This window comes from Pezoporus occidentalis, unplaced genomic scaffold, assembly GCF_034315485.1.
Source record: "Pezoporus occidentalis ecotype Australia unplaced genomic scaffold, CSIRO_AGI_Poc_V1 ctg141, whole genome shotgun sequence".
Classification (NCBI taxonomy): domain Eukaryota; kingdom Metazoa; phylum Chordata; class Aves; order Psittaciformes; family Psittacidae; genus Pezoporus; species Pezoporus occidentalis.
Window position 1 is genome coordinate 225,804 of NW_026913220.1, and position 14,433 is coordinate 240,236.

The 14,433-nt window shown below is 38.6% G+C and overlaps 1 protein-coding gene across 3 annotated transcripts; it reads left to right on the top strand.

Annotated features, from left to right (window-relative positions):
* The first annotated feature begins 191 nt into the window (after positions 1-191).
* Positions 192-13,430, top strand: LYRM7 (LYR motif containing 7). 3 transcript variants are annotated; one of them, XM_062609815.1, is made up of 5 exons: positions 192-286; positions 3,229-3,301; positions 3,977-4,047; positions 6,499-6,580; positions 13,256-13,430. In XM_062609815.1, the coding sequence occupies exons 1-5, from the start codon at positions 269-271 to the stop codon at positions 13,330-13,332; spliced, it is 321 nt and encodes a 106-aa protein (XP_062465799.1). In that variant the 5' UTR covers positions 192-268; the 3' UTR covers positions 13,333-13,430. The 3 variants fall into 3 exon arrangements, with proteins under 3 accessions (XP_062465799.1, XP_062465798.1, XP_062465797.1); XM_062609814.1 differs by lacking the exon at positions 13,256-13,430 and adding an exon at positions 9,010-11,903; XM_062609813.1 differs by lacking the exons at positions 192-286; positions 13,256-13,430 and adding exons at positions 339-444; positions 9,010-11,903.
* The last annotated feature ends 1,003 nt before the right edge of the window (positions 13,431-14,433 follow it).

Consider the following 14,433-nt stretch of genomic DNA (forward strand, 5'->3'; position numbering starts at 1 on the left):
CTTCCTCGGAAAAAGCAGGTGTAATACCTTGTGCCGGCAGCCCATGCCGGAAAAGGCGCCTGCGGGCAGGCTGCCTGCTGCCTGGGGACCCCTCCGGAGATCAGCAGCAGTGCTCCGGCAGCCGGGGCTGGCGCGGGCTGCATCAGCGGCCCGGAATATGGCGACGACGACCACCACTCGCAACGCGCGGACGCGCCACTTGTTTGGTCGTCACTTCCGCTCCCACCTCTCCCCTGCTCGTCCGGACCGGAACAGGACGGCGGTCGCCATGGCTAGCAGGCGGCAGGTGAGCGCGGCGCGCATGCGCGGCCAGGGGCTTCGTCCGGGGGTGGCCGTTCACTGCCGGTGCTGCCCCGTCCTGCCCGCGGCTCCCGGTGCTCGGGGATCGCCACGGAGGAAGTGGAGCCGGGGCCAATGGGAAAAGGACGAGGAGGGCCTGCTCCGGTGTGGTGGTACAGGCTGCTCGCTCCCTCCCTCCCACTTCTCTCCTTCTCCTCCGTTGCCTCCTTAAAGCGCTCGCGGTGCCGACTTTGTTCTTGCCCGTTTGTCCGGCGCCCTGCGTGAGGCCGGGGTCACTCGTGCCCTGAAGAGTCGCTGGTCTTGCCCTCGACAGCCGGCTCCATCGCGGGGGTTTGTCCTTCGTGCGGTGCCTGGAGCTGGTGGTAGTGCCGCTGCTCCAGGGAGGCGTGCGGTGTTCCCCGCAAATCTGCGGCCTTCGGCTGTAAATAGTGACTATGCACAGGTTACGTATATAGAGAGTATGTCATCGGAGGGTAGGAATACTTTCCCCCTGGCATTTATAGCCTCAGAAAGCAGAGGCTTTCCGGGCAAGAAAGCCATAGGATTAGGTAATAGAAAGAAGGGGTTTGTATGCAAAAGATGATGTAGAAAAAGGAAACAAGTTGAGAGATGACAATCAAGTAGAGGTTAAAATATGTCAGGAGAATGAAATTCTGAAGGGAAAATGAAGAAAAGCAGACCAGAATTCTTTGAACCTTTCAACCTTAGAGTACCTCTGGGGGCACTTGAGCCCCTGTTTCAGACGTGTTCTGAAGCCTAGTATTGGGAGGACTAATACACTGAGGTATTATGGAAGTTCTGTGTTTCATTAGGTGACTGTAGACCTCAAAGTATTAGTACATTAGTACATACTGCTTCAAAGTCATCTTATGTATGTATCTCTGTGGTTGGTATGGTGAAGAACTTTATATGAGGGGTTTGCAGAAACAGGCAAGTAGCAGAGGAAGATGCCTGAAAATAGTTGATCAGGGTTTAGAATAACCATAAACCACTTCTTCACGTTTCACCATGCACTCAAAACCATTTGTGATAATAACTTTACAGTTCACAAAGACGGCAAAAATATTCTGGGTTAGAAATCCTGTCCAAATAATTTAGTCAAATCTCTTAAAATATATATACAGAATAAGAAAATTGTTTGCTGACTTTTAATTCTGTTGTCTTACTACAGATTCAGCCACTTAGGAAATGCTGTAGTAGGAGGTAGCACGATTCTCTTCAGTTGCTAATTATCAAGGACACAAGCTGAAAAGGAGGTAGCAGATTCTGTGTTCTCTTCCATATGTCTCTCCTCAGCTTCATTTAACTGCTTGTCAAGTTACATACTAATTCTTCTAGAAGTGGCAAAAGTTTTTCACTTGAACATTCATGAGACCCTTAACTCAATTGAGAATGCACTGAAAGATCTGTAATGCAGTAGCATATACTGAACACAATGCTAAATCATAAATTGTAGTAGATATTATGACATGGTCTAATCTATGTGGTGAAGCAAGGTTGGAGTTTGTTCATGTTTGTAAGTTGTCCCTTACTGAGACTAAAGCTGTGGTAGCATTATGTTAAAGAAGCAGTACTGAACTGGAAAGTTTCCTATTCTCGTGCCTTCATCTTCTTCCTAAAAACTCACTTTCTGTGCGTGTACACTTCTGGATGAATTATTTCAAGGTGTGGCCAAGTGACCAGCTGAGCAGAGGGTGAGAACTTAGCTTGAAAACCTAAAATATGTGCTTACATCTGTTGGGAGAAATAGCTTTCAGGGAAGCTTGCCGTTTCTGTCATTGCTAGATTTAAAGCAGAGGCAGCACTTTTCACGGCCCTGCCAGGATGTTACTGGCCTTTTAGAGGACAGTCTTGTTTGTATTTCCAGCTGACAGCATGCTGACAAAGAAGGTGGCATTTCTCAGTTACAGCTGTATGTTTCCTCTGCATGCTTCTAAGAAATTTTTGGCATATTAATTGTGAGAAAACAATGTAAGGTTATCATGAATTGTGCTTTCTAGATATGCCAAAACACACTTCAAAAGGTACCTTGTTATCAGTAATTTTTTATTTTTTATGGTGCTTGTTAGGGATTCTTGTCAGTCTCTGGCAAACTCCAAAAATAATCTGTTAAGGACTTGAGGATTTCTGTAATTCATTACAGTCTAATGAATAAACATCCAAAACCACGAGCTGTGATTCTTGGGGCTTTTGCTTTATGTAAATAGTGATGCGTGTCAGTTTTACATTGTAAATCCTAGTTTTTTTTTTTTTTAATGTTTGCTTTTACGGAAATTTTTATTTGCTTATCTGGCAGTTTACATTTAGGGACTTTGCTTTGTTTTGTTTTTGCCACATTACCTGTGGAAGATTATGCCCAGGTGTTATAGAGAGACATAAAAAGTCTCTATAAAGACGGTTTTAGATCCTTTTGAAATGTACTTCTCTCATGTTGGCTTGTAAATGTGAAAATAGTTCAGGCATTTGTGCTTTTATATTTTGTAATTGGGTTATTTGACATTTACAGTTACTCCGATTTCTGTTGGGTTTATTTGATATTGGCGCAATAAATATGTTTGCGTCAATGTGTTTGCAGGATTATATTTGTGTAATGGCAAATGATTATTTAGGAGTGTGGTGCTAATACTCTATCATCTTAGCTTAATTTGAAACATCTAGAACTGTCTAGGGTATTTCCTCATGTCTGCTTTGAATACAAGTAATCAGAGATTGAGGAGTAGTATCTTGGATACCAATTCCATATCTAATTCTGTACTAAATGGAAAGAACATGAAAGATTGGTTGGAACTAGATGATCTTTAAGGATTCTTCCAGCCCAAACCATTCTGTGACTCTGTGGTCAACCAGACCACCTTAATTGCAACATGTTCATTTTAACTAAGAATCCTGCTAGGAAACAAGCTAATTCTATTGATGTTGTATTGACAGGTGTTGAAACTTTTTAAATCATTACACAGAACCCGGCAAGAAGTTTTTAAAAATGATACGAGAGCCCTTGAAGGTGAGTAACTTTTTCATGTGGTGCACACTTACCTATCGTTCCATGGAACTTTCTTCTCTGAATTCACAGGAAAAGAATTCTTAACATAATCTTTCTTTAAGTTATACCTTTCATATTTTATAATTAATCGTGGGGAAAACTTGTATGCCCATACCTAGATACCCTTTAATTTTAAACAAAAAAACAGTTGTTGGATTCAGGCACTGATGCCACATTTCATAAGGAAACCATCTCTTTTTTGGAGCCTTGGTGATCTTTCTGGGCTTTTTATTTTACCTGGGTTTTTTTTGTTTGTCTTTTTTTTTCACATTCCTCTCTTGAGTCCAGCCAAAGCATGTTTAACTGTACTAAGCATTTGAGTTGATTCTCTTTCTGTATGGTTGCTCCTCAGGGGATAAATACTGCTTTTTTAATAAACCAGCTTTTAGTAGTGTCTCCTGTTTTTAAAGCTCAGAATGCTAGGTAGGCAATCGTATTTTATTCCAATACCAGTCAACTTAAAGCATAACATCACCTGAATTCTGTGGAAAACTTATTTTAAAATATTCAGGCAGCGTGCACCCAGAAAGTGCTATAAAGGATTTAGGATTGTGAGTTTTGAGGTAGTGACTAAGACAAGATACAGTTTTTGTTCACTCTTTTTTGTTTGTTTGTTTGTTTGTTTACTTTATTTAGCTGCAAGACAAAAGATTAATGAAGAATTCAAAAATCACCAAGATGAGACATCTGAAGAGAAGATAAATGAGGTACTTCTTGGTTTCGTTGATTTTTTCCACTTTGCTTAAGAATACTTACATGATCCCTAAACCAGTGTAAGTACTTCTTGAGACATTGTGAGAGCCAGGTGAGTTCAGAAAAGGCTTTTACGTGGTTCTTTGTTTAGAAATTTATTGATACCTCCATTTATATTAATAGTATGTTGCAGAGTTTTGTACATATAAAAGCACAGCATGAGAAAGTGTCTTCTGGTATTTCAGTATGCTTATAATTAAGGAAAAAAAAAGTTTTATGTATTTTCACATGACTATTTTGTATGCTTTGCTCATAATATCTGTCTGAGCCAGTAAAGGTCACTTAAGTTTACCTAGTCTTTGTTGTATAGGGAATCACAGGAAGATAGAGAGAAATTTAATAATCTGCTCAGTTACTGGCAGGCATGAGAAATTATTTTGACTCCTGATCACAAATGAGGCGGCATCTTTCATGGGAGGCAAAAAACCAACCAAGTGATTGTGACTATTGTAATAGAGAGGTATTGGGCTTTTTTGTTGCTTTTTCCTCATGGTACATTAGAAGGAGTAGAATGTTCTGTTAACTCACTAGGTAAGTTCTCTTTGCACCATTATGATCTTAGCACTTTTTGTTGAGTCATTTTTCTGAAACTTACTGACACCTGAATTGAAATTTGTCTTTTAGATAATTTTAGTTCTTAACATCCATTCACAGTTATTAATTTAGTCCGTGACATTCAGCCTTTTAATAGACTGTATTTACATTGTCATTGGGCACTAGTTGGAAGAAAGTGCCTCCATCTGTCCTTTGCAGAAGTAAATCTAAATGTTTGCCTCATACGAGCCACTGGGCAGTAACATAAATAGTTCTGAGCATTTAGTTGGCTCTTTTAGTGTTTCTGCTTCTCATCAGGCCCCTATAGTGATACTTTTGTGTTTGGGTTCCCAGTGTCTGATCTGTTAAATTGTATGTTCTTTTTGTTACAAGTCTACAGGAAAAGTGCTTGCTGTAGTTTTTAGATCTATATTTGTTAGGAATGGCAACCAACAAAATACACATTTGTAACTTTTTAATATGAGTTAACTGGTATCTTGATTAAATGTGCAAGTGGAAGAACTTCTGGACTTCCATCACAGCTACAGAATTCTAGAACATCATAGAAGCTTTATATAATACATAGACTCTGATGCAGAAGAACAAAATTGAATAATAGACTAGACTTGTGAGAATTTCGGTGCTTGCTTGCATAAAAACAGGGATGTTAGTATTCTGCTTTGGACAGCAGCTAAAAAATGGATGTTGACCAACCAAATATGCATTCGTTTGCCAGAACAGAAAGCTGCACTGTCTAATATGACATCAAATAGGTATGTAGACCTAAGGAGGTAGGAGTAACTGGTCTGCGGTATTGTTGAAATGTGAGGTGTAGCAGCTGATCCGACTACAGCAGTTTAATTCAGATCAGGAGTGCGCCTCTGAAGTTAATTCCTGGCATTTGGCTTGTGTTGTGAAGCAGTCTTAGAGGAAATGGCAGAATTCCTCTAAGGTGAATCTGAAGTGAAATCAGGAAAATCAAGAGCATACAGCCTAACTACTGATGGATATTCAGTAGGGGCAACTGGAGGCTAGCTAGTCCAAATTCTTAAAAGGGGTAGGTGGAGTGAAGAAACTCAGTTTAGGTGTCCAGTCGTGAGCTCTAACCTTTGCAAAGATCCATTTCTGTTGATACATGCCACTTCCTAGTGTAACTGTGTCTCCCAGAATGTCTCACTCGTGCAATTTCAGTTTTTACTGATGCAGGTATCACGCAAACAAATATTAGACTTCTCTTAATCATTCAAAAATAAACTCGCTAGGGTGCTACTGCTTATCTTCTTAATGAGGGAAAGAACTTTAGGTCTTTTGCCAAATAGAATCATAGAATAGTTAGGGTTGGAAATGCCACTGCTAATCTTTAGGTAATGTCTTGTTCCCATGCTACTTCTCTGCAAAACCCAGTATTCTTAATTCCTGTCATGTTTTGCCCTAATTTGCCCTTATTTCAATAGCTGGAATGTTAATAGAAGTAGGTTGCACTTTCACTAGGGTTGGTCAGGTATTACAGAGGCATTCACTGATGTCTTTGATCCCTGGAAACTAGTTACTTTCTTTGGTACTTGCATTCTACCTTATTCATTTGCAGTTTTAATTTGGTAAATAGAATTTACACTGCTGTATGTTACAGAGCAGAAGCGTTCTTCCTCTCTCGTGCTGTATGTCAGGGTAGCTTATATATCAACTTACAAGTTATTCTAGGATCCCCAAAGTAAAAGCTGTGTATAGGTAGTGCATAACTAACTGAATAATATAATTGACTGGCTTTGTTGTATGAATAGCTGTCTAGTATGGAAAACATTTTCAGAAATAATTACATATCAGTTAAATTACTCTGTATTGTTTGTTGTTTTGTTTTTCCCTTTTACTAGCTTCTGAAAATAGCTTCAGATGTTGAAGTGATTCTTCGAACTTCTGTTATTCAGGCTGTTCACACGGATTCCAACAGAATAGGTGAGTAAAGCTGTGTGCTAAAAAGTTGTTTGAAAACATTGTAGTTCAGCAAATAAATAGAGAACTTGAAAACTAAGTGAAGGGATAGGGAGGGCAAAAGCCTGTCTGTCTGTCATTTCTCTGCCCAAACCATTAATTTAAGCCTGTTGACTAATGTCTCTACCTGGTGGAGGTTTCAAAGGCACAGTTTCTACACAAATATTTTGATACAGAGGCTGCTAGGAAAGAGGCAGTGACTACGTTTAGTGCCCTCATTGAGAGAAAGAAGTTCTAACTTGGCACCTTAACTATTAAGAGTGACAGCAGTTATGTAGCTGGTCAGCATGCATGTACTGGCTAGTCAGTCAGTGTATATCTAGATGTAGTGCCCACAGTATCTGTAGGTGCTTGCTTTATCAAACAGGTAGAAGCTCTTTGAGGAAAATCAGCCAGTGCAGTATGTACACTGTCCATAGAACAGCATGGAGGGTTTTTTGAGGGTTGAATGTTCTTTTCCAAAACCTTGTTCTGACAATTCAAATTCTGAAATTACAATTCCTGGTTTAGAAGTTATTTTATCTTGTCGAACATAAGAGAAGCAGTAAGTTCAGCGTACAACTGTGTGGTAGAGGATAGAAGAAATCTTCATCTGTGTACATTGTTTTCATGTCACTTCTGTTCAGTGGTGTCTGTAAAGCTCTGTGACTGTTTCAGTTTTAGATTTGATAAAGCACTTAACTTTAGAACAGCCGTTATGATCGAGACTAAAGATTCATCTAGCTAGACCAGTGTTGAGTCTTCCACAGTGATCCTAGGCAGATGACAGCAGAAGAGAGGAACAGAGCAAGTGAAACTTTACATCTTTCAGCTGTTTACACATGGAAGCACTTCATGCATCAGGAATGGTTTCTGTTCTAGTTGTCCTTAGTGGGTTTCTCTCATGAACTTTCTTCTGTCAACCTGTGCAAATTTCTTGCATCCAAGAACCTTTCACAAAGAATTTACACTTTTTTTTATGAAGTCACTTGCTGTAGTTTTGAATTTGACCCTACTCTTTAATTGCTATCCGTTTTCAGCAAGCATGAGTTTTTAAGCCCCTTATTGCCCCCTTTTTGTTTTTTTTACCCCCCCCCATGGAACAGCGTCTCTGGAACAAGTGAATGCTTGTGGTCATTCTGTTGCTGTTCTCTGCACCCTTTTCAATTCTGCTGTACCTCCCTTAAGATGATTAGGAGCTTGCTCTCTCAATCAGAGCTGAGCACCGTCATCAAGCTCTGGGCAAACCAGGCATTTATATACACACTTATGGCACAGTGATGTTTTCTGTTTCATTCTCCACTGGTTTCCTAGTCATTCCTAATTCTAAATTTCATTTTTGGCTGCTGTGCATACATACATTTATTTATTTTTACAAAATTAATCCTGTATTCGCTAAACTCATCTGAATGGTTATAGTTAATTTTTGAATTTGTCACTTTCTTTGTAAAATTAGGTTTGTTGGTTTGTTGGTGATTTTTTTTTTTTTTTTTCACTTGTATGCATTACATGTCTCTACATGTAATTTTGTCTGTCATTTTATGGGTTATGTTGTTAAGTCTAACTCTTATCCTGCAGTTCTTCACAGTAAGCCATTTTGTTAAAGAACTTACTCAGGATAGTATCATTAGAAAACATCCTTTTCCAGGTTACTTACAAATACCTTGAACAGCACAGATGACAAAAAGTACCTGTAGAACTCCACTTTTGACATCCCTCCGTTGGGAGACCTGTTCATTTATTGTTCACCTCCTCCAGTTTAAACAGTGACTTGCAAGACTTTCTGTGACAGTAAGGCTGTTGCTTTCTTAGAAACATGCCCGGAGGGACTTGGGGAATCCAAGCATGTTGGGCAGCTCCTGGGCAGCCCCTCAAGAGCTGTTCAAATAACACCATCAAGAACTGTGAGGCATAACTTCCTTGGCAAAAGTCACATGAATTTGTGTTCAAATATTAATTTATCTTTTTGTCAGTGTGTAGGGATGGGGTTAGGAGCCCAGCCAGAGCCCACCTAGAGCTGATCTGGGCAAGGAAGGTGAATGACAGCAAGAACAACTTCTATAGGTATGTCGGCATCAGAAGGGAGAGGAGGGAAAATGTGAGCCCACAGCTGAATAGGTCAGGGAAACTGGTAATGAGGGACACAGAAGAGTCTGAGGTGCTCCTACTTTCACCTCAGCCTTTACTGCAAAGGTTTGCCTTCACAAATCATGGGCCTGAGACCACTGGAGCAAGAATGACTTACTTTTGGTAGATGAGGAAAAGGCAAGGAATATTTGAACACAGAGGGCATAGACAAATTCATGGGACCTGACGTGACACAGTGCAAGGCCACTCTCAAGCCATCTTTGAAATGTCATGGTGATTAGGGGAGTTGCCTGAGGTCTGGAAGAAAGCAAATGTCTCTCTTCAAGAAAGTCGAGAGGGAGGATCTAGGAAACTGGTCAGCCTCACCTCGATCTCTGGAAAGGTCCTTAAGAAATACCTGGAAGCTGCTTCCAAATGTTCTAAGAACAGAATGGGAATGGGGAGTAGAATAGCAAGGATTTACAAAGGTGAGATCTTCTCTGACCAGCCTGATACCCTTTTACAGTGAAATTACTTGACTCAGCAGACAAAGGCGCAGAGTATTGCTGATTGTCTGTTTTGACAGTAACAGAGTTTTAATGTTGTCTCCTTTTAAATACCCATAAACAAAAAAGGATAGAATTGCCCCTGCCTAATTTTACAGACTTCTGGCAAAGAGGTTTTTGGGGAAGAAGGAGTTCATTCAGAGTGCAGTACTGGCCAGGAAAATGTCCTGCAGCAAAAAATCTGGAGCGCATCTATACAAGGGTGCATTTGACCTACTTACGAATGCAGAGGATGTCATTATGCAGTGTTTTGCCCATCCTTTTTTTTTTTCTGTGTCCATTTTGAATAAGTCTTAGCTTTGCTTCTCACTCTGCAATTGATCTTACTGCAGCAAGAGCATAACAATGCTCTGGAAACAGCCATCACAATTTGAGAGATGTCTGGTTTGTGTATGTTTGGAATTTATATTGAAGTGAGAAATACTTAGTCTTGATAATATAGTGAATCACCAATTAAAGGGTCAGGAATCCTTAGAAAAATAAATCCAGAGCATCATGGTAGAAGTTCATAGAATAAGAGTGAACAGTATAAAAAATGGATAGAATGGATTCTTACTTGTCCTGTTATTATTAAAATGCAAAGAGCGTTCAATGAAGTTGAAATTTACATGCAAAGCTAATGCAAGAAAAAAAAGTCATTTTTTATTTACACAATAAATAATTCTTAAAGGTCACAGCAATGAGAAATCTTAGTGGCCAGGAGCAAGGTACTAAAAATACAAAAAAAAGCAGAAAATCAAATTTGATGCTTAGCTTGATACTGTAGTAAAAGAGTAAAAGAGAATCTCCTTACAGAAGGAATATACAGACCTTTCCACCATGGTAAATTGATTAGTAACATAACATTATTCTGAAGTGTTACTCTTTGAGCAGCCTCCTATAGTTTTTGCATCTTTCCTAAGAATTCAGCTTTGATTAGACAGCACTAAGAACTAAGCAATTCTGGTATAGCTCTTATTAATGTCGCTGGTAGCACAGAGTATGCCATTAGAAAATTCCAGAAATTCAGAATTTTAGGGAGTTGAGGTAGTTGTCACTATATTTTAATAGCAGTTTATAGTTAATAGCATGGTCAGTTTACTGTGTGAAATTGTACCTAAAAAATAAATAATATTCTGTATATGTAACTAAATTAATATATTACGTATATGTATCTAAAAAATAAAAAATAAATAGGTGTGCTTTCCACTGCTACTCCATTTTGCTGAATATCTTGCCTTACTGTTTTTCATCCTTTCTTGTTTGTAAAGAAAAGTTGTTTTTAAGATTAAAAAGAGGAAAAAAGTTGGAAGTGGGATTTCAACTTCCAGTTGAATCTATGGCTGAATGTTTTCATGGGTTAATCCCAGCTGGCAGCTAAGCCCTGCACAGCCAGAACTGGAGAGCGAATTGGGAGACTAAAAGTGAGAAAACTCATGGGCTAAAATGAAAACAGTTTAACAGGTAAAGCAAAAGCCACACAGGAAAGCAGAGCAAAACAAGGAATTCACTCACTTCTTTCCATGGGCGGGCATTGTTCAGCCATCTCCAGGAACGCAGAGCTCCATCATGTGTAACGGTGACTGACTTGGGAAGAAAAATGCCATCACTGCAAATGTCTCCCCATCTTTCTTATACCAGTTTATATTGCTGAGCAAGATGTCAAATGGTGTGGAATATCCCTTCAGTCAGCTGCAGTCAGCTGTCCTGGCTGTGTCCCTTCCACATGTCTGTGCATTTATATAATGAAAATAATCAAGTGGATCCTCTCATTTTCCTTTACTTTTTAGCACCTAGGAGCCAGTTTCTGTTGGGAATTTTGTTGTAGGAAATGCATGTGTAGGTATATGAGTCTGCTTAGGTATTCAATTTCAGTACAGCTTTGATTAAGGAAGTTTTAGCAGAACAAAAATCAACCTTCTTGATCCTTAATACTCTGTGGTAACTTTTAAAGTGCCAGTAGTTACAGTTAGCTCCATCACTGCTTTTATGGTATCATCTTTTATGGTATCATTGCTTTTATGGTATCATCACCATATGAAAGGCTTGGGACAGATTTATTTAAAAAAAAAAGTAGAAGTACAACCCTAAGGTGGCTGCTTGAGTTGCTGCTTGTTGGCAAATAAAAATAAGCAACCTCAGTTGAACGTTTACTTGTTATTATTCTTCATCTCAGGTGCTATGTGTTTGTTTTGGAAACTTTGTAAGTGAAGGTTTACTTTGCTGTAGTAGAAAATCTAGTGGCCTATTTTGAAAAAAGTGTAAGATACTTACATTTGGGCTGTATTTAAATTAGTGTAATGTCCTTGCTTCAGGCTTCTTTTAGGTTTGGGAGGACAATGGTTTGGGATGAATCAGTTGCTATGTTGTATGAAGGAGCAGGGGAAAAAGAAACTAGGTAAAGTGCTTCAGAAAGCTGTTGCGACTCACTCCTTAAGTGAGTTACTGTCGATCTTTTGGCTCTAAATTTTTTATTATAGCTGACAATATACAATTTAGCTACCACTGTTTTTTTCTTTTTTTTCAATCGTGCATCTCCAAAATAACTAATAACCAGAAATAAAAAGCCAAGGACTTGTCTTAGAGCAAATACTAGTAAGGCAAACATTTTTCCTAATTAAATGAAATTATTCTGTGGTGTCATAGAAGCAGTGCACAAGCCAATGATATTCTTTAAAAAGAATATGAGACATAATAGTGTAGGCCTTTGACAAAGAAAATCAGCTGAAGTTTTCTTACTAAAGAGAAGACAATTTCAATTAGGAGCTTGTTAGTCAAATAATTACTTTTGTTTTTTTAAAGGTTTCAGTGTGAGTTACTTGGTAGTATAGAAGTACCTCTGTTCTATGAATTTCATTTTCATTTTGGATTAGGGTGATGCAAGAAGAGATTTCAATTTAGTAATATACCACACATGCAGTATGTCCTGGTGATTTTGATTTGGTGTGTTGCCAGTGTATGTTTGAAACTTAGCTTTGAAAAGGAAAGTTAAAAATTCTTATTTCAGTCTTTCTTTGGACTTCTGTCTTCCAGTATTTTATATCCAGTTCTGTTTTTCTTTGGCATTTATGTTTTGAGTACCTATTCTAGTTGTGTAGGTTGACGTTTTGTTATAAATTTACTCAGATGTAAAAGAAATGCAATTGAAATTTTACTTAAAGCTCTTAGAAACTTATCAAATGCATCAGTATTAGTACACAGATGCGCAAGGAGCATGCCTTTAAAGAAATCAGTTTTCTTTCTTAGAAGGTGTGGGATATCAGTGCACTTTGATCAGAATGTTACTCGTTGCACACACATCCGCACAAACACACAGAGTTTTACAGGTTTACTGTACCTTTCACAGCCATCTGACACAGTCAAATTACAACATTAGGATTTCAGGTGTTCGTGTTTTAATTTTTGCTGCTGGAGCAAATCAGACATGACACACCTCCTCCCCTTCCTGAGGAAGGAAAGCTGATTTCTGAAGAGCTAGAAGGCAAGAACTTAAGATTCAGGAAGAGGTTAGAATGGCATATAATTAGGCAAACCTTAACACACCACACCTGTGTGACGACACAGTGGCCGTAATTTTCATTTGGTACTTTCTTTTGTTGTTGTTCTCTAAAACAGGTAGGGCAAGGTGAATATTACAGATCAGATTCCAGGACTTTGGGGGAGAGGGCTAAGTCAAATTTAGTATTCATTTCTGGAACTGTTGGAGCACACATATTCTGACTTGGGCATGATAAAACTGCCATTACCTCTCTCACTAAAAGCTACTGCAACACTGTATCATTTTTTATGTTTTCTTAACGGTATTAAAATATTTTCAGTGCTCTAAAAAGAAAAAGGGGAAGGCAATATTCTGACCAACAGAAGGTAGAAATTTCAATATAATTTTGTCTTGGGTAGATCCCATGATGCTGCTCGGTATACATTTCCAGAAGTTCAGATTCTTATTGTAGTAACCTGATTTTTGTTTGTAAATGTAAAAACAACTTTCAAATTTTAAATAGTATTTTCCATAAGATTATATTCTTAGAGGGATTTTTTTCTGTTACAGTGCTCGTACCCAGGAAAGATCTGCTACAAGACAACACTCCTTACTTTGATAAACCAACAAAAAAGCATGAATCCTGAGGAAAACATATCCCTCTCCCCAGAAGGTTAATATCCTGTGATGAGATCTCTGAAAACCAATAGTGGATACCTGTATTAAAGCTAAATTTAAAAAATCATTTAATATTGTTACCAGGAAAACAGGAACTGAAACCAAGTCGCTGTTTTTATTGTGTTCTGTGGTATCATCACAAACGTCTGTGGAAGATACTAATACTTCCACAGAAGTGGATACTAAGACTTCAAGATGCACAGTTATGATGAAAATACACTGCTGAATTGTGTTACTTCAGCCAGTAATGTTTTTAATTATGACAGTTGTCAAAGATTGTTTCTTAGCAGTCCAAAGGGGTTTGGGTGTTTTTATTTTTTTTTCAAAACTATATACAAGTTAAATGCAGTTCTTAATCCTGATAGTATTTATTTCTGAGTTTATTGTCAATCATACACTGTTTTGAAGTGATGAAAGACCATCTTGTGGCACTTGCCACTAATATATTGTGGTGCCTGAGAGAGTTCTTAAGGTTTATCTGAATAAATTATTTAGGTTTTACGGCTGTGAGAGCATGTATAGTGTTTTTCTTCTCCCCTACACCTTTGAATGAGCAGGAGTGGTAGAATTTTGAGTTCTTAGATGACAGCAGAACAAACGAACCCAGCCACAGCTGTGATTATAGACTGACTTCCTGAGGTATTTTTCCAAAGAGGAGAGGCTTGTTCATAAGTCGCAAGTGATCTGACTTGCCAAAAGTAAGTTTATTTACTACGCCCTTATCATTCCAATTTTTTTAATGAAGACTTACTTGCTACTTGTGGAATTTCTTGCAATAATCACTTTAATTTTAATCAGAACCAGATAGAACCACAGTGATCCATACAATCTTCTCTGTGAAATCAGTAACAGGCACCATACTAGGATCTAAATACCTCACACAGGAGTGAGGTAGCGCAGTGATATCTCTCAGCTCTGTGTCAGGTTCCAGCGATTCTGTTTCTTTTTAATAAGCCTCCAAGATGTCTATATTGCATATCTCTGGGGGTTGTGACATGGCTTCATTGACTGAGTAAACGAGAAATTTAAATGCCTGTATCCTGTCTCTTTTTCCCAGTCAGCATGTCAGT

Coding starts and splice junctions, on each gene's coding strand:
- LYRM7 (XM_062609813.1), top strand. CDS start 415: ATGGGAAAAGGACGAGGAGGGCCTGCTCCG. Junction 445..3,228: donor GACGAGGAGGGCCTGCTCCG/GTGTGGTGGTAC, acceptor TTGTATTGACAG/GTGTTGAAACTTTTTAAATC. Junction 6,581..9,009: donor CACGGATTCCAACAGAATAG/GTGAGTAAAGCT, acceptor TCTCTCTTCAAG/AAAGTCGAGAGGGAGGATCT.